Here is a 14,700-nt window from a genome sequence, read left to right as displayed (position 1 = left end):
TCCTGCCAATGTCAGCATCCGGCCTTGTCAACACTTCTTTTTCCATTTGTGAATACCATAGTATTAAAGCTTTCACCTCTCCTTTTCTAGAAGTGTTTTACATTTAGAACTTGGAAGTGTAGAAATTTTCTACATCTGAAGAAATACATTTCAAGTAAGAATCTTTATTACTTACTTAAAAGGTTTAAGTTAGAAAATGTATAGAAACATATACATGTTTTTTTCTATATGGCCTTTGATCTGATTCCAATTTAGTGCTCTGAGTGAGGTTTTAAGGTAATAGATAAAGTGATTTCAGCAGTGAGGCAATGTGGTTCCCAAGAAGTGCTTAACTATAAAAACAAAACAAACTAAGCTAACATTTACCCCCAAATAAGGTTTATAAATACATTTTAAAACATTTAGAATAAAAGAAGTCCTTTTTGTGTTTGCTCCCTGTTCTGGAATAGCAAATAAGAAGTGTTGTTTTGTTTTGCTGTTTTGATGGCCACATGGCAATTCCAAGCCTGAATGTGTGTGTGGATCCTTAGATGAGCATTGGATGAGTTCTGTGCAGATTGTTATAATCATAAGGTCACATCACTATCAGGTGAAACACTTGAATTAACTATTTTGCATATATATCTTAGTAAAATTAAACATGATCCCAAGGAATATAAAACATTGTTCATAAAGGTTTTATTCTTCAGAAAAGTGACATCATTCCAGGTAATTTAATTCTAGCTGGTTTATTGTGCAATAAACATCTGTAATTCAGGATGGAGCTTTCTTGCTAATGCTGGTCTGCTGACTTGATTCACGTGTCATGTATGTGGATACATTCAGCTTTAGTGACAAAGCTTTATTAGGTTGAATCCAGATGTCCACTATGAGAATACATATCTCTGATTGGTGTTTGCTTTTATGATAACCACTGTTGGGTAAAATGTATTACCACCACAGGTCCCACTATCAGGATTCGAGTGTGCAGTTCTTGTGAAGAGGTAAATGGTATGCAGTCGTTTGGTGGGAGAAAGACATGTAGAACGTTGCAGTGAAGCTCACAGCTGAGTCTTGGCTACAATGTTTAAATGTGTCCTTAAAACGTGCAGGAGAAAGTTTGTCCCTGGGAGTGGGGAAATTGCCAGAGGTGAAACAAACAGAGAGCTCGCCAAAACATAAAGGATTTCAGAGTAGATTCTGTGGTCAAAGGTGACCCCAAGCAACAAGTTGTAGTTGAATTAGAGAAGCCACCGTGCGGTTTGAAATTTGGTCGTGGCTGCTTAGATCCCACTATTGAGACCTACCCACACATGTCACGTGCTGTTTAGCAGCCTTCTGTTTGACACCCTGCTTCATGGTCCCCACAGCCCAGAGTCGTGAACATAGACTACAGATGTGTCCATTTTCTTCTGTGTCTGTGAATATAACGAATGCCTTCTACAGACGTAAAATCTGAAAAACGTGTAAAACATGTGTGTTTGTGGTTTGTTTTGGAATAATTCAGGAAGGGCCACTATAATTTTTGGTGAGGAAGATTTTGTGTAATTTATTTCATTCAAAATATGTGATTTTTCTTTATAAAACGTAATTAATATACACTTGTAATATCTCATTCTGCAAACTAAAATATCCCCCCCCAGGTTACATGTGTGTACAGTCATCTTATAAAATTGCAGGAAATCAAAAAAAAAAAAAAAGATTTTCTTCCAACAGAAAACTCATAAATATTAATGTACTGGTACTATTGAGCTATCCACCGTGTGGCAAATACTTTATATAAGCAAATGATGTCTTAGGATCTAGGCTTTTAGCCTTCAGAAATCTGTAGAGATGAATAAAATGTCAAATTCAAATGTAGACTATTGTAAATATAGTCCAGAAATGCATTTTTAGGTCTCTCCTTTGGCCTCAAATTGTTTAACCTCCAAACCGTTCATAATAAGCCAAGGAGAAATTTGAGAAACCTCACAAGTGTTCCATTTTTCCCTGTGTCAAGAGAAGAACTTCAATTCGATTCAAAATACTTAATAAATACAAATCATATGCAAGGCCCAGAGCTAGGCACTGTAGGGCAAAGCTACAGAATCAAAAAGACTGTCAAGTTAGAAGAGTTGTTCTCAACCAGGGGCGATTCAGCCCACCAAGGGCTACTGGGCAATGTCTGAAAGCATTTCTGGTTTCACAACTTGGGGGTTGGGAGTGCTTTTGGAATCTAGTGGGTAGAGGTCAGGATGCTATAGTGCACAGAACAGGCCCCCAAATTATTTAGCCCCAAATGTCACTGGTGCCAAAGTTGAGGAACCCTGGGTGAGAGTGTCAACTAAGCCAGTGAGTGACACTTCAGGAATTAAAACAAACAAAAAAACAAAACAAACAAACAAACAAACAAAACCCCAGTGAATTCTACCTCAGTTCAAACTGACAGGACAACTTACCTTTGAGTGACTTCAGTCAATTCCCCCCTTAAGCTATGCAAAGCCCTTCTTTTCTATTACTTTTGTGGTTTATTAAGAATATCATTCTATGGAGCAATTCTAGAGTTTAAAAAAACAATTTCATTGGAGAGCAAGTTATATGAATGCAAACACGACAAAACAAATGAGCACCAATGAGCACAATCCATCTTGAACGAGTTGTATTTTTAGTAATGGAAACATGCAAAGATCAAGCTCTTTATGTGTGTTTACTTATTGGACCACCTTCCAGGACTGAATATTTAGTCATTGCAACTGTAGTTGATCAAATAAGCATCCTTTTGGGGTCTAGGATGGAGATTCTATCCTTCCACAGTTAAATATACTGGTTAAGAGCAGATTATTGAGGCACTTTTTGATCACAAACATTCAAATGTAGTGGTAGAGAAGCATGTAACTATCTTTTCCCTTCCAACTGAAGGGGATGCTCAAACTGGATTATAGTAGAGGAAAACTCAATCAGCTGATGTCCAAAGAGTGAGATCCTATCAAAGGCAGCCAGAGGAACAGAAAGAGCAACTTAGAATAAGTTTGAAGGAAACTGATGTTCTTGAATAACAAAAATACTATCACTGTGCCCTCCAAAAGTGAGAGTCTGAGCCTGGTGGGAAATGAAGCCAGACAATCAGGTCAATTTTATCAAAAGTACAGCAGGTCGAGAACGTTAAAGGACCAGATAAGAAAATAAGTATCTGTAGCAGGATTGTAGAAGGAGGGATGATTCACTCTGGAAGTGAAGGGACCACTTCCAGACTCCTGTAGCTTGCTATGGTTTGCAAAACCGAGAGCACATTCCAGAGGGACCGAGCCAGAGCCAACATCCAATGGGATGGGTTGTCAGACCTGGAATGGGGCTGCCTCAAGAGGTTCTGTGTTCTCTATCACTGGAGGGATTAAAATTCAGGAACATTTCCCCAAGGATCCTTGAACAGTGAGAGAGAGGATGGAATGGATGGTCCTAAAAGGAACTTTCTGGGTTCTATTGGGAATTTTGAGTATGAAGGTAAAGGTTATTGTCCAGACTAAAGCCTGATGTATTTACTTATTCAACTGTCTCAAGCTTACATCACCAACTCTAACTCCCCCCCCCTTTTATTTTCACAATGGATTGGGTATCACCATCATTAGAATAGCATCACATATATTCTGGGTTTGAAGAGGAGTCTAATGGTGGGACCCCAGGTTAGTAGCTTATTATTAGTTGTCACCACAGTTTTGTGGCCCTGTTCTTTGAAAGTTGAATGACTCCATGGTATTTTGTAACCTATGACTAGAATAAACAATAGGCAATATTCCCAGGAGACAGTCAATTCATCACTTTTTTTTTAATGGAAAAAGAGTCAGCAGAAGACAGCCAAGCAATAAATGTAATATTAAAGATAGTCAAAACAAAGGAAATATAATTTTGTTCAGAACTAGAAAAAAATCCACTGCTATGTCTCAATATATATAGCCTATAGCAAGTTCCCAGGAACTTATTTTCCAAATATAGACTAATAGGTCTTCTTATCCACTAAATTCAAACCATCAGTGAAAGAGGTCAGGAAAGGTGCCTGAAATTAGGAGGATTGATGAGCTGAGTGTCGTTGTGATTTTGTTTCTTATACAACTTGAATTTATGCTTTGAGAATTTGGAGTCTAAGAAAGTGGTACAATTCCAATAGCTTCACAGAGATATTTTTGGAGCAGGCCACAATGTTCTCCAGTAAGAGAATGCATTCTATCCCCACATGCTATTGTAGAATCATTATTCATTTAACAAAATGTGGTCTTTTCAGGTAGCAAGTTTAGTTCTATAGTTAAAATGGACTTAAAGTATTCTGGAATATATCTAGAAAATATTTTGTAAAATTTCATATATTAAAAAAAGAAAATATTTTGTATATATAAAATACAATATTTTTTAGAAATTTTCCATGGTGGCACAAACAATACAGGAAGACTTTCTTGTTTATATGTAGTGTGGACTTTGAAATTTGCATACGTGTATGTGTTTTAAGTGAATTTTGAAAGTCAGCAAAACATAAAGTCAATCCTAAAATTATCCCCTTTGCTTCCAAATTGTGCAATAATCACAGTGAGGAAGAATTAATTTTTTTAAAAAAGCAAATATTTGGGAAAAGCCTTTGTGTCTTAATACCATGATAATGGCTTCATTTATCAACAATTGAGTGCTCATTAATGCCAGGTACAGAAGTGAAAGATAGTTTTCACTTAGAGTGCTCTCCAAGTTAGTCAGCTAGTCAGTGCTAGTGAGGGAGATAAACTAGGCAGCAGGAGTAAGTGTGATAGGAGACACAGGTGCACGGAGGACTCCTTGGGAGATCTGAGAACCCAGTGTGGCCTGAAGGCAATGGAGGTGAGCTGGGCTGGATAAGAGCTGCACTGGACTCCGCTAAGCACGCCAGAGACAAGCACCAGGAGGCACCAGAGAGCAGCATGTGTGAGCTAGGTACCTTTGGCTTCTTCCCCAGCATTGTTCACTTCCCAGAGAAAATAAGATGTTCATAAACTCCATTTTTGTCCGTTTAAATGTTGAACAATCGGAAAATCTTTCCAATGGATTTTCTTTTCGTACACTTTGCAAAGTCAGCAGCAGAAAAGTGATGAGGAAGGTCCTATCCAAATGCCTTCTCTTCTACAACTGATAGGTGCATCCTCCCAGCCTTTGACCCAGGGGAGTTCACTTCCTCAACCGTCAGCATTGTTCTGGGAAGTGTTTTAGCTAGATTTTCACAAATGTCTGATCTCTTTGTATCAACAAATGCTGCTCTTTGAGCCGCATGGTGGGTTTCTACTTCTTTCCCTTTGTGTGTGTGTCAAATTAGAAAAAATGAAGGAAACTCTTTGAGATAAGAACATACTGTTATTTTTACTTACTTTCAAATAGCATCTTCCCTGTAGATTTAATATTGAAGGACCTGGACAAATAGAAGAAGGATAATTCAGTGTTCCTCTCAAATGTAGTCTTACATTGACAGTCCTCATATTTTACCTGTAAATCTCAATTGGTAAAACTATTAGGCTTTACTAGTTACTCATAATGGATTTCTAGTTCAAATAACTAGAAGAAAATAAGGAACATAAATTACTTGTTTTATGTGAAAATTGTCTTTCGTATGCAGTCCACAAAAGCAAATATTTTGGACATTTTTAGTATGTATGAATCATTAATGAAAAGAATCATTTCTGTTTTTCTATTGGCATTTTATTTTTTTGTGCATGCTTTTCTTCCCTGAATCTTACCCTTAAAAATCATCTGCCTGTATGATTTTCTCAGTATGCTACAACCTTAGCCACCATAGTCCCTCAGGAAAAAAAATGGACTTCATTCAAATTAAGGTTCGTAGGAGAAAATACGCTCTTTGGAAAGTCCCAGTCTTGAGCAAGAGAAAATATAAGTAAGATAGTAAAGATGAAAAGAGTTTAGAAGACTTGGTAACTGATGGTGTGGCCTCAGTTTCTGGTTCTGTCATTTTCTACCCCAGGCAAATTCATTATCCAATGACCTTCAGTTTCCTTTTCTGTAAAAGGATGTGATGGATAATACCAGCTCTTATACACAACTACCCATCTACCTGCCTAATTAGACAGAGGTTTTCCTGAGCATTTAAATAGGTAAAAGAACCTTAAAACGAAGTAGGATTTACAAATACTATTTGTTATGGCAACGACTTTCCAATGTACAAAATATGATTCTATGACATTATATTTTATATACAGTACTTAGCATAATAGGCATTCTCTCAATGAGTATTTGCTTTCCTTCTTTCTCTCAGCTTTTCTTTCAAGGCTGCATATGTCCCATTTGTCTCCATTTACCACAGGCTTTCTGTTGTCCTGCATGCTTTGGTCCATTGATGCTCTAATTATTCTTCCCTCATTCACAGGCTCAGAGAGACAGCTGGCCATCAGCCAACTTTAGTAACCCCCTTCTTAGTTTGGACATCTGATTGTATAAAGAGCCTAGTTTTAAATTTCTGTGCGATTAGAACATAGATGGGTGGATATTGGTTCTATATCCCATAATACTTAATCCATTTGTACCAATGGCATTTATTGGGGTGCGAATGTTCACCAGTTTTGTGAATAACAATATGCATCATGTGTGTTTTACAAACAACTTTAACTCAGTACCGTACTTTTTGCTTATGTGTTTTCTCACCAAATACTATTAAGCAACTATTTTCAATGTTTACAATAATAGTACCTAAAATTTATTACATATCCACTGTGTGTCAGTGTTTTACAGAAATGAAATTATCTTCACCACACTAGGAGCTATTATTTATGCATTTTACAGATGGGGAAAACAAACCACAGAAAAGATATCAGGAGGCAAGATACCATCACAGTTGGTATCATCACAGAGCCTCTTTCCAGAATGACTGGATTAATTCAAGTTCCCCTATTATTATTTGTGCACCCTTAGATAAATTACTTACTCTTTCTGTGCCTTAGTTTTCCCATCTATAAAGTGGGGAAATAATAACACATCCCTCATAATGTCATGAAAGGCAAACACTGTCTTTCCCCTGAATGGCATTTTAGGTTCTCTTCACTACAGCAAAAATCTGCCTGCATATTGTTCGCTCCTCTTTCTTTCCATCATCAATAATATTTTCAATGAGACAGTTCTCCCAGAAGTGGAGATACAGAGTGCTATTTGATGATTTATTGCCTTACATTTCGGTGTTCAGTAAACACAATGGAATCCAAAGACAGGCTCCGTCATATTAATTTTTGGAGCCTAAGGTACTTTAGTGTCCCTATGGGAAAGTGACTTCAGATGAAACCCAGTTCTCAAATTTATTTCATTTTGGCTAAAACCATAACAAGTGCGTTCAGCACACTGAAAGTGTTAAGCCCCAAATGGCAAGCTTGTACTGCACACATTATTTTTTTTTATTTAGCTTACTTGGTTTGAGGGTTCCTTTCCTTTTCCACGCTCTTAGATACATTTAACAGGGACAGATATAAAGTTATTTCATTGCTAATGAAAGGGCCCTGGCCTGAAGTCAGAAACAACTTTGTCAAAATCCTAAGAATAAGAACAATAAAATAAATTGCATGCTATTGGAGTCCCTTTAGAAGAGCTCTTGTCATTGAGAAAATGAGTGTGGATAAATATCGATTGTTTTTTCTCAAAAGCGTTTCCCCATTTCCAAAGCCCGTTGTAAGTCGGTGCGCTCTCCTGTGTCCCCACAGGCACCAGCATATTCACCGTCTATGAGGCTGCATCCCAGGAGGGCTGGGTATTCCTCATGTACAGAGCCATTGACAGCTTCCCCCGCTGGCGGTCCTACTTCTACTTCATCACGCTCATATTCTTCCTGGCCTGGCTTGTGAAGGTACCATAGAAACTGGCCCCCGTGGAATCGGTCTGCCCCCCGCTCCCCACAGCCTCTGATGATGTTTTGTTTGCTTTTCGTTGCCCTACACTTTCTCATCCGGGTCGGGATTTTCTTTCAGAACGTGTTCATTGCTGTCATCATTGAAACATTTGCAGAAATCAGGGTACAGTTTCAGCAGATGTGGGGATCGAGAAGCAGCACCACTTCAACAGCCACCACACAGGTACCCATGGGGGGTGATGTCCTTTCCCCGCTGGAACGCAGGCACACCCTCAGTGGGCCCTGAGGGAACGTGGGAAAGCCCTGGGATAAGTGCCTTCTTCAGTCAGACCCACCGAGGGAGCTATTCAGCAATGCCCGTGCACAGGCCCAAACCCAGAGCAACCACATCAGCTTTTCTGGGTGATAGGGTGAGGGTACCTATGGTTTCATCAGCTCCGTGGGTGGGTTTGGCACAAAACCCACATTTACTATATACCTTTGATTTCATTCGGTCATTACAAGTCTTCAGAGAGCTTGCAGATAAAAGTGGAAATGGTAGAATTTCCCGTTTTTAAAAATATTTATTCATGTGATTGAAAACCAATATGATGGCCTTTATGTATGGGATTAGAATTTTTTTTGGAACGGGAAATATGTTTCATTCAGACCGATCCAATCACAGTATAGTAAATTATGAAGAAGACCTCATAATGCATATCTGATTTTTGAGGAATCACTACATATTCAGTAGGGGAGCCCTGTGCTCCCAAGAAATTGGGAGTGCCCTAGAATTTGGTTAAAAGCTTCAGGGCAGTTATTAACTAGGAGGGTAGTCCAGATCCTATGTTTTTGTTTTTAATTTTGGCTTTGTTTTGTGTGTGGATTTGGGGGGGGGGGGGGCATTCTTTTTTGTGTGTTTAGAAAGAGGAAGGGATGGGATGCCTGGGTGGCTCAGTCGGTTCAGCATCCAACTCTTGATTTCAGCTCAGGTCATGAGCTCACATTTGTGAGACCGAGCTCTACATCAGGCTCTGTGCTGACAGTGCGGGGCCTGCTTGGGATTCTCTCTCTCCCTCTTTCTCTGCCTCTGACCCACTCACTCACACACTCTCTGTCACTCTTTCTCTCTCTCAAAATAAATAAATAAACTTAAAAAAAAGAAAAAGGAACGGAAGGTTTATATGTCTTAGTCTAGTTTGAATCTTTATATAAGAGAAAGAATATAAAAGTTCCTGAATCAAGCATGAAATTATTTTGATGCTCATGACTACTATTTTAATATTAAACTGTAAGATAAATTTAATGTAACATTGTAAATCATTATACAAGTCTGTGGACAAAGGTATTTGTGAAACCTCCAAGGTACAAATCTGGCTTTGAAAAGCTTCAAATTGAGCTTTTATGAATTACATGCTAAAATGCTATTAAACATGCTATTATTTGGAAAAGCCTTAAGCAACATCTTTACGGTGTTGTGAAGGTTTGAACTGACTAGCCAATTCATTATAGATGAAATAGTATTAATACTATTCAATTTTGGAAAACAACTAGTCAAACTTTTATGAAAGATTTTTTTAATGTTATATAGGTTATATCACAGATGTAAAAAAAAAGCACATCTAGTTTTTATTTCTTCTGTCATCTCTTCTAGGGAACTATGAAGTATAATAAAGTTCAAGGGCCACTCTGGCTTGTCTTTTAAGTCAGGTGACAACGTCTGGAAGGTGTGTTTTCTGCTATAAGACGTTGAGAACTAAATAGAGCATAAAGCTAAGAACTCAGCGCAGAATTTACATTCAGTGTTCCTAAGAGATGACCTAAAATAAAATGACTTTAAAACCACATTATGCTTATTAAGTAACTCTTATTTATAAAGCCACAGCTGGAAAAGTCGTGTTTGGAAGCTCCACCAAATCAGCTAGCAGTTCTAATAGAAAGTGAAGTGGGAAGGGACTTTGAACAAAGTTGTGCAAAATGGTTTTGATGCAAAATTATACCTAATCAGGAGGAATAAATTGGTAATTCAGAGGTAATGCATCTAGGTATTCAGCAGAGGTAATCACACAGAGAATCCTGAAAAACCTTCATTAAGAGAAATGCTGTGGCTGAGGACCCGGTTGCTAGGCAACCAGAGCTCCTGCAGCAGCCTCGGGAAACATCACTAGGGCTGCCTGGCAACAGGCTGCAGGCCCCGCCCAGCCCCTCGCCAGCCAGGAGGCAAGTGGCTCAGATGCTTTTGTGTCTGAGGAGAGGAGGGACATCATTTCCTGCGATTCTGTTACATTTGCAAAATCTGGCAGAACTCTGTGCACAAGGACTTCACGTGGAATAGTTGTAAAAACTAAATCATTGGGGCGCCTGCGTGGCTCGGTCGGTTGAGTGTCCGACCTCAGCTCAGGTCATGATATCGTGGTCTGTGCGTTGAGCCCCGCGTCGGGCTCTGTGCTGACAGCTCGGGGCCTGGAGCCTGCTTCAGACTGTGTGTTTCTCTCTCTCTGTCTCTCTCTCTCTGCCCCTCTTCTACTCATGCTCTGGCTCTCTCTCTGTCAAAAATAAAATAAAACATTAAAAAAAATTTTTAACTACATCATTAGTTTATAATTCTAATAAAACAGACAGGCATTAAGAGAATAAAACAAAGATGGCTATTGTATTGCAAAGCACACAGCTTTGCGGAACTGGAGCCACTTCCTGCCATTCTCTAGTATGTGGAACATAAGCAGTGGTTCTGTGTAACTTATCCTCACAGAAAGGCTAAGGGGATCTCAGGCTTAGTGCACTTGTTGGTGTCTTTGGGTCCCTTGACTTTTCAAGAGCATTGGTGTTGAGAAAGAAAATTATACATATTAATGGGATGAGGAAGGGGCTTTCTGATAGCTTAGTTCAAGAGGACTTGCCTCTGATGTGGACCGTACAGAGGCAAAAGAGAACCAGGTGATGAGAACTGAATGGGTTTGTGTTGTTGTTGTTGTTGTTGTTGTTGTTGTTGTTATTAACAAAGCAGTCTGCTTTTGACTCACAGCATAGAAACAAATTACAGAAAAAAATAATGCCAAAGGACTTGTGGAGAGACCGTAATATAACATGTCACAGGAAAACAAAGAGAAAATGATGTGGAAAATTTCAGAGGAGTAATCATTAGTTTGTCTGAGCTCTGATGGAGATGATGGCTTTCATACCCTGCACAATTATTAGCCGTGGGTCACGGTTGCCCCATGCTCAGCTGTGTGTTGGGTTAAAGGTCAGGAAACCCATAGGTCTGTGATAAAACAGCACGTGCATAGGTCCACAGTAGTGTGGGTGTATCGTCCCAGAGCTGGATGCTGGGATGCACGGAGTGCTAGTAGGAAACATCCTGAGCTTAGCCGCTCTCCATCCCAGGCCTCTGTTCTCACACCTTAGCTGCTTCACCTCAGCACCTGTCACCAGTCACCAGTCATGTGGTCTTCCGATTACGCTGATTCATGGTGGAGATAAGCTTGTTTCACTTTGCCTGGAGGAGAAGGAAACTGTTAAGCTTGAAGGCCACACAAGGCTACATTTGTGTTATGTGTGCTCAAAAAACACTCGAGCTAGGCTCTGGCAATTAACGTGTACCTAACCTTTATGTACGAGTTATAGTTCCCTAGGGTCATACTGAGGGATATGGAGGGACAACTGGCAGCTCAGGACTCGAGCCCTGAGGGTTCCTGGCTTGGGATGTCCTGTTGTCTACCTCACATAGCTGTCACATTAACCAATCTAAATGTTGTTTTATAATTCAGGGGACTAAAGACAAATGGAACCTTGGACATGTCTGAATTTCCTTCACTTCATTTTATACAAAGGGGTGACCTTGAGAGAACACTTTTACTAACAATTAAATTGATTCATTTGATTTTGGTCAGCTGGAAAAAAAATAATTTAACAGAGAAAACTAGTCTGCTGCTGATCAAAGCAAATCTATGCCCCAGGGATCCTTTGTGTCATGATAAGAGACCATAGGCTGCACATACAGAAGATTTTTAGCTAGTGACTGACAGGATTGCTTTTGTCTTTTCTCCTTAAAAGGAGACACCCAGAATTTTGACGGGAACTTTAAAAGATACCGTAAAAGGTTTGCATTTCAACCAATGTATGTAGTCTCAGAATGAGCCTATTCATGGGGATGTGCTTGCTTCTACCACTAAGAATACCTTTCAAAATTCATTCTAAAGGGAATCAGAATCCTATACACGGACACCTGAGCGAAGTAATTTGTAACTTCCATCTTTGATCAAAGAATCTTTGGGTAAATGTGCACCCCCATCTTGTCACTTAAAAATACACATGTGGTATATAGACAGATGGTAGCTATCCTTGGGGTGAACATAGCATAATGTAAAAATAAATCAGGGTACTGTTTCAAGGGATAATTAAATTGAGCATATGTGGAACAATATTTTGTAGGATGTCCTATGAAAGGTGCTCTCTGTATATGTTTTGAAGTTCAAAATAAGTAGCATACTTGGCAAAAAGCCCCCCATGCAGTCTTCGAAAAGTATTGATTCTAGGACGTAAACAACTGATACACCATTTTTCTGAGTTGCAGGTTGGCATTGTAGAGAATTCTCAATCCAACGATTAAAAAAAGTTTTCTTTTTTTAAAAAATATTTTTAATGTTTATTTTTAAGAGAGAGGGAGAGAGACAGAGTGTGAGCGGGGAAGGGGCAGAGAAAGAAGGAGACACAGAATTCAAAACAGGCTCCAGGCTCCAAGCTGTCAGCACAGACCCTGATGTGGGGCTTGAACCCATGTACCATGAGATCAGGGCCTGAGCCCAAGTTGGACGCTTAACCAACTGAACCACCCAGGCACCCCTAGAAAAACTGTTTTCTGGTAAATACATACATGGTCTGTGAATTTTAGCACTTGTCCCTGACTATGTCACTTATTTTATAGAGGGACAGTTGTCTTTCTGCAAATGATCTGCTCCCAGGAATCTTAGGTATGGGATCTGTGCATAGGCTAATATTTCCATCGATAATTACCCTTTTGAACACAGACTAACACAAGGACATGAATAAGTATGGCAAAGGAAATGTCTACTTACGTGTGTGAAACTATGGCCTTGGGCAGGAAAAAAAAAACTAGCTTATAGTTAGTGTCTTAGAAAGATAAAAATCGTTAATCCCAACTTACCTCACTGCCAACCACACCCCTCCCGCTATACACAAACCCATAAGGAATTGGAAAGAAAATATACTAGTGGGGAAATAGTGGGCAGTGTCTTCCCACTGGCTGTAATATTGATGGATGACTAATTTTTGAGGTAGTAGAATGTGCAGTAAGATAATAAACTAGGCAGCCAACAATCCAGATATCCAATCCAATAAATATCAGATTTTAGTATCCTGTACCATTCTGGATTTCATCACTTATGTATTTTAAGGCAAAAGAAACTACTTTTCCCTTCATAAATATGTACATAAAATTCTGCTGAGCAGATTAATTTGGCCTAGTTAAAATAATTTCACAGAGTCTAAGTGATATGTCAGTCTCCTACCATTAAAATAACACCAGCCTTATTCCCTGTGCCACATGCATGCTTCTTATATTATTTATCCAGAGAATATTTTTCTGTTGGCTCAGTGAGAAATGTCCACTAAATAAAGATAAAAATTTACAACTCCTAGTAAAAATCACACCGGACATAATGCTTGGGAATTCTCATTTTCATTTTCTTCCAGGTCTAATATGTAATAATCGATAACCAATCTAATGGGGATAAAATGCCTACTTTAAAGTCTAGTCAAGAAGAATATTTGGGCAATTATATGCCAAGGATGTATAAAGCAGAAAGGACCTGATGCATAGCAAGGGCTCAATAAATTCAGGCTAGCGATTACCATCATTCTCATTATGATTATTATTCACTTAAGTTTTCAGTGTTCAAATGAACATAATTGGAATGACTCATGTTCTAAATATAAATCCATAAAAAGACACATCTTTGATAACATAAAAAATGTAAGCGCTGGAGACATAAAGTAGGAGTTCTCGATGTTCCATATTAAGTGTCTCTGACTCATCTCCTTCTTTGTCTTGAAGATGTTCCATGAAGACGCTGCTGGTGGATGGCAGCTGGTAGCCGTGGATGTCAACAAGCCCCAGGGACGCGCCCCAGCCTGCCTCCAGGTGCAGTAAATACCATTTTTAAACTCATGCAGCAGAGTTCTTTGACTTTTATCCAAGGAAATCCCCGGCTCTCCGAACTCTATGTCTGTCCAAATTTATGGTCCAGGAGTCAGGGACAGTATTTTGCTCCATCCTGGACAGTATTTTCCCAGGATCTACCTATTTTTTTCCTAAGATACACAGCAAGGATTTGGTAAATTTCAAGCAAATGAATGCACACAGGTAGTGCTAGCATTCCAACAGTATTAAATCAGTGAAATATTCTGTTGTCATATTAAATGACGTAAAAATATTCTTCTACAAAGGCCTGAATTGTTTACATGAGGGTGGTCACAATCACAATCCACTTAACTGAGTACCTTCCCAAGGAACTGGGAAGGAATATTTTTAATAGGTAGCTTATTCTGCATCTGCAAGCTGTCCGAGCAACGGGACATAATAAAGGCGCTTCCTTAACAAACTGCACCTGCTGCAGACAAGGCTTTGGGATGGCGGGTGGATCCTAGGGCCTTGGGAAGCCATCAGGGGACGTCCCATCGGGTTTCTGGTCTGTGGATGTTTTGGACTTATCCTCTACACTGATCTCTTCATAAAGCCCAATAAACTCCTTTTCCTTGGTGGACTGCCCTGGCATCTTCTCTTGCTTTGTTCTCCCTCTCTCCCTCCAAATATCAGTAATTCGTGTTCAAAACATATCACCTTTCCAAAAGTGGCATCCTTACCACCCCACTGCATTTTCACTTAGTCCATT

General features: G+C 39.3%; 1 protein-coding gene across 8 annotated transcripts in view; it reads left to right on the top strand.

The window, feature by feature from the left end:
• Nucleotides 1–14,700, top strand: part of NALCN (sodium leak channel, non-selective) — a 316,716-nt gene that overhangs the window by 104,490 nt on the left and 197,526 nt on the right. For all 8 annotated transcript variants that reach the window (XM_053217644.1, XM_053217633.1, XM_027065180.2 and 5 more), the window contains 3 exons: nt 7,665–7,807; nt 7,929–8,033; nt 13,863–13,949. In XM_053217644.1, coding sequence (XP_053073619.1) covers nt 7,665–7,807; nt 7,929–8,033; nt 13,863–13,949 — 335 coding nt within the window. The remainder of the gene's footprint in view (nt 1–7,664; nt 7,808–7,928; nt 8,034–13,862; nt 13,950–14,700) is intronic.

This window comes from Acinonyx jubatus, chromosome A1, assembly GCF_027475565.1.
Source record: "Acinonyx jubatus isolate Ajub_Pintada_27869175 chromosome A1, VMU_Ajub_asm_v1.0, whole genome shotgun sequence".
Classification (NCBI taxonomy): domain Eukaryota; kingdom Metazoa; phylum Chordata; class Mammalia; order Carnivora; family Felidae; genus Acinonyx; species Acinonyx jubatus.
Note: the sequence above shows the minus strand (reverse complement) of the source record. Positions and strands in the feature narration are given on the sequence as shown.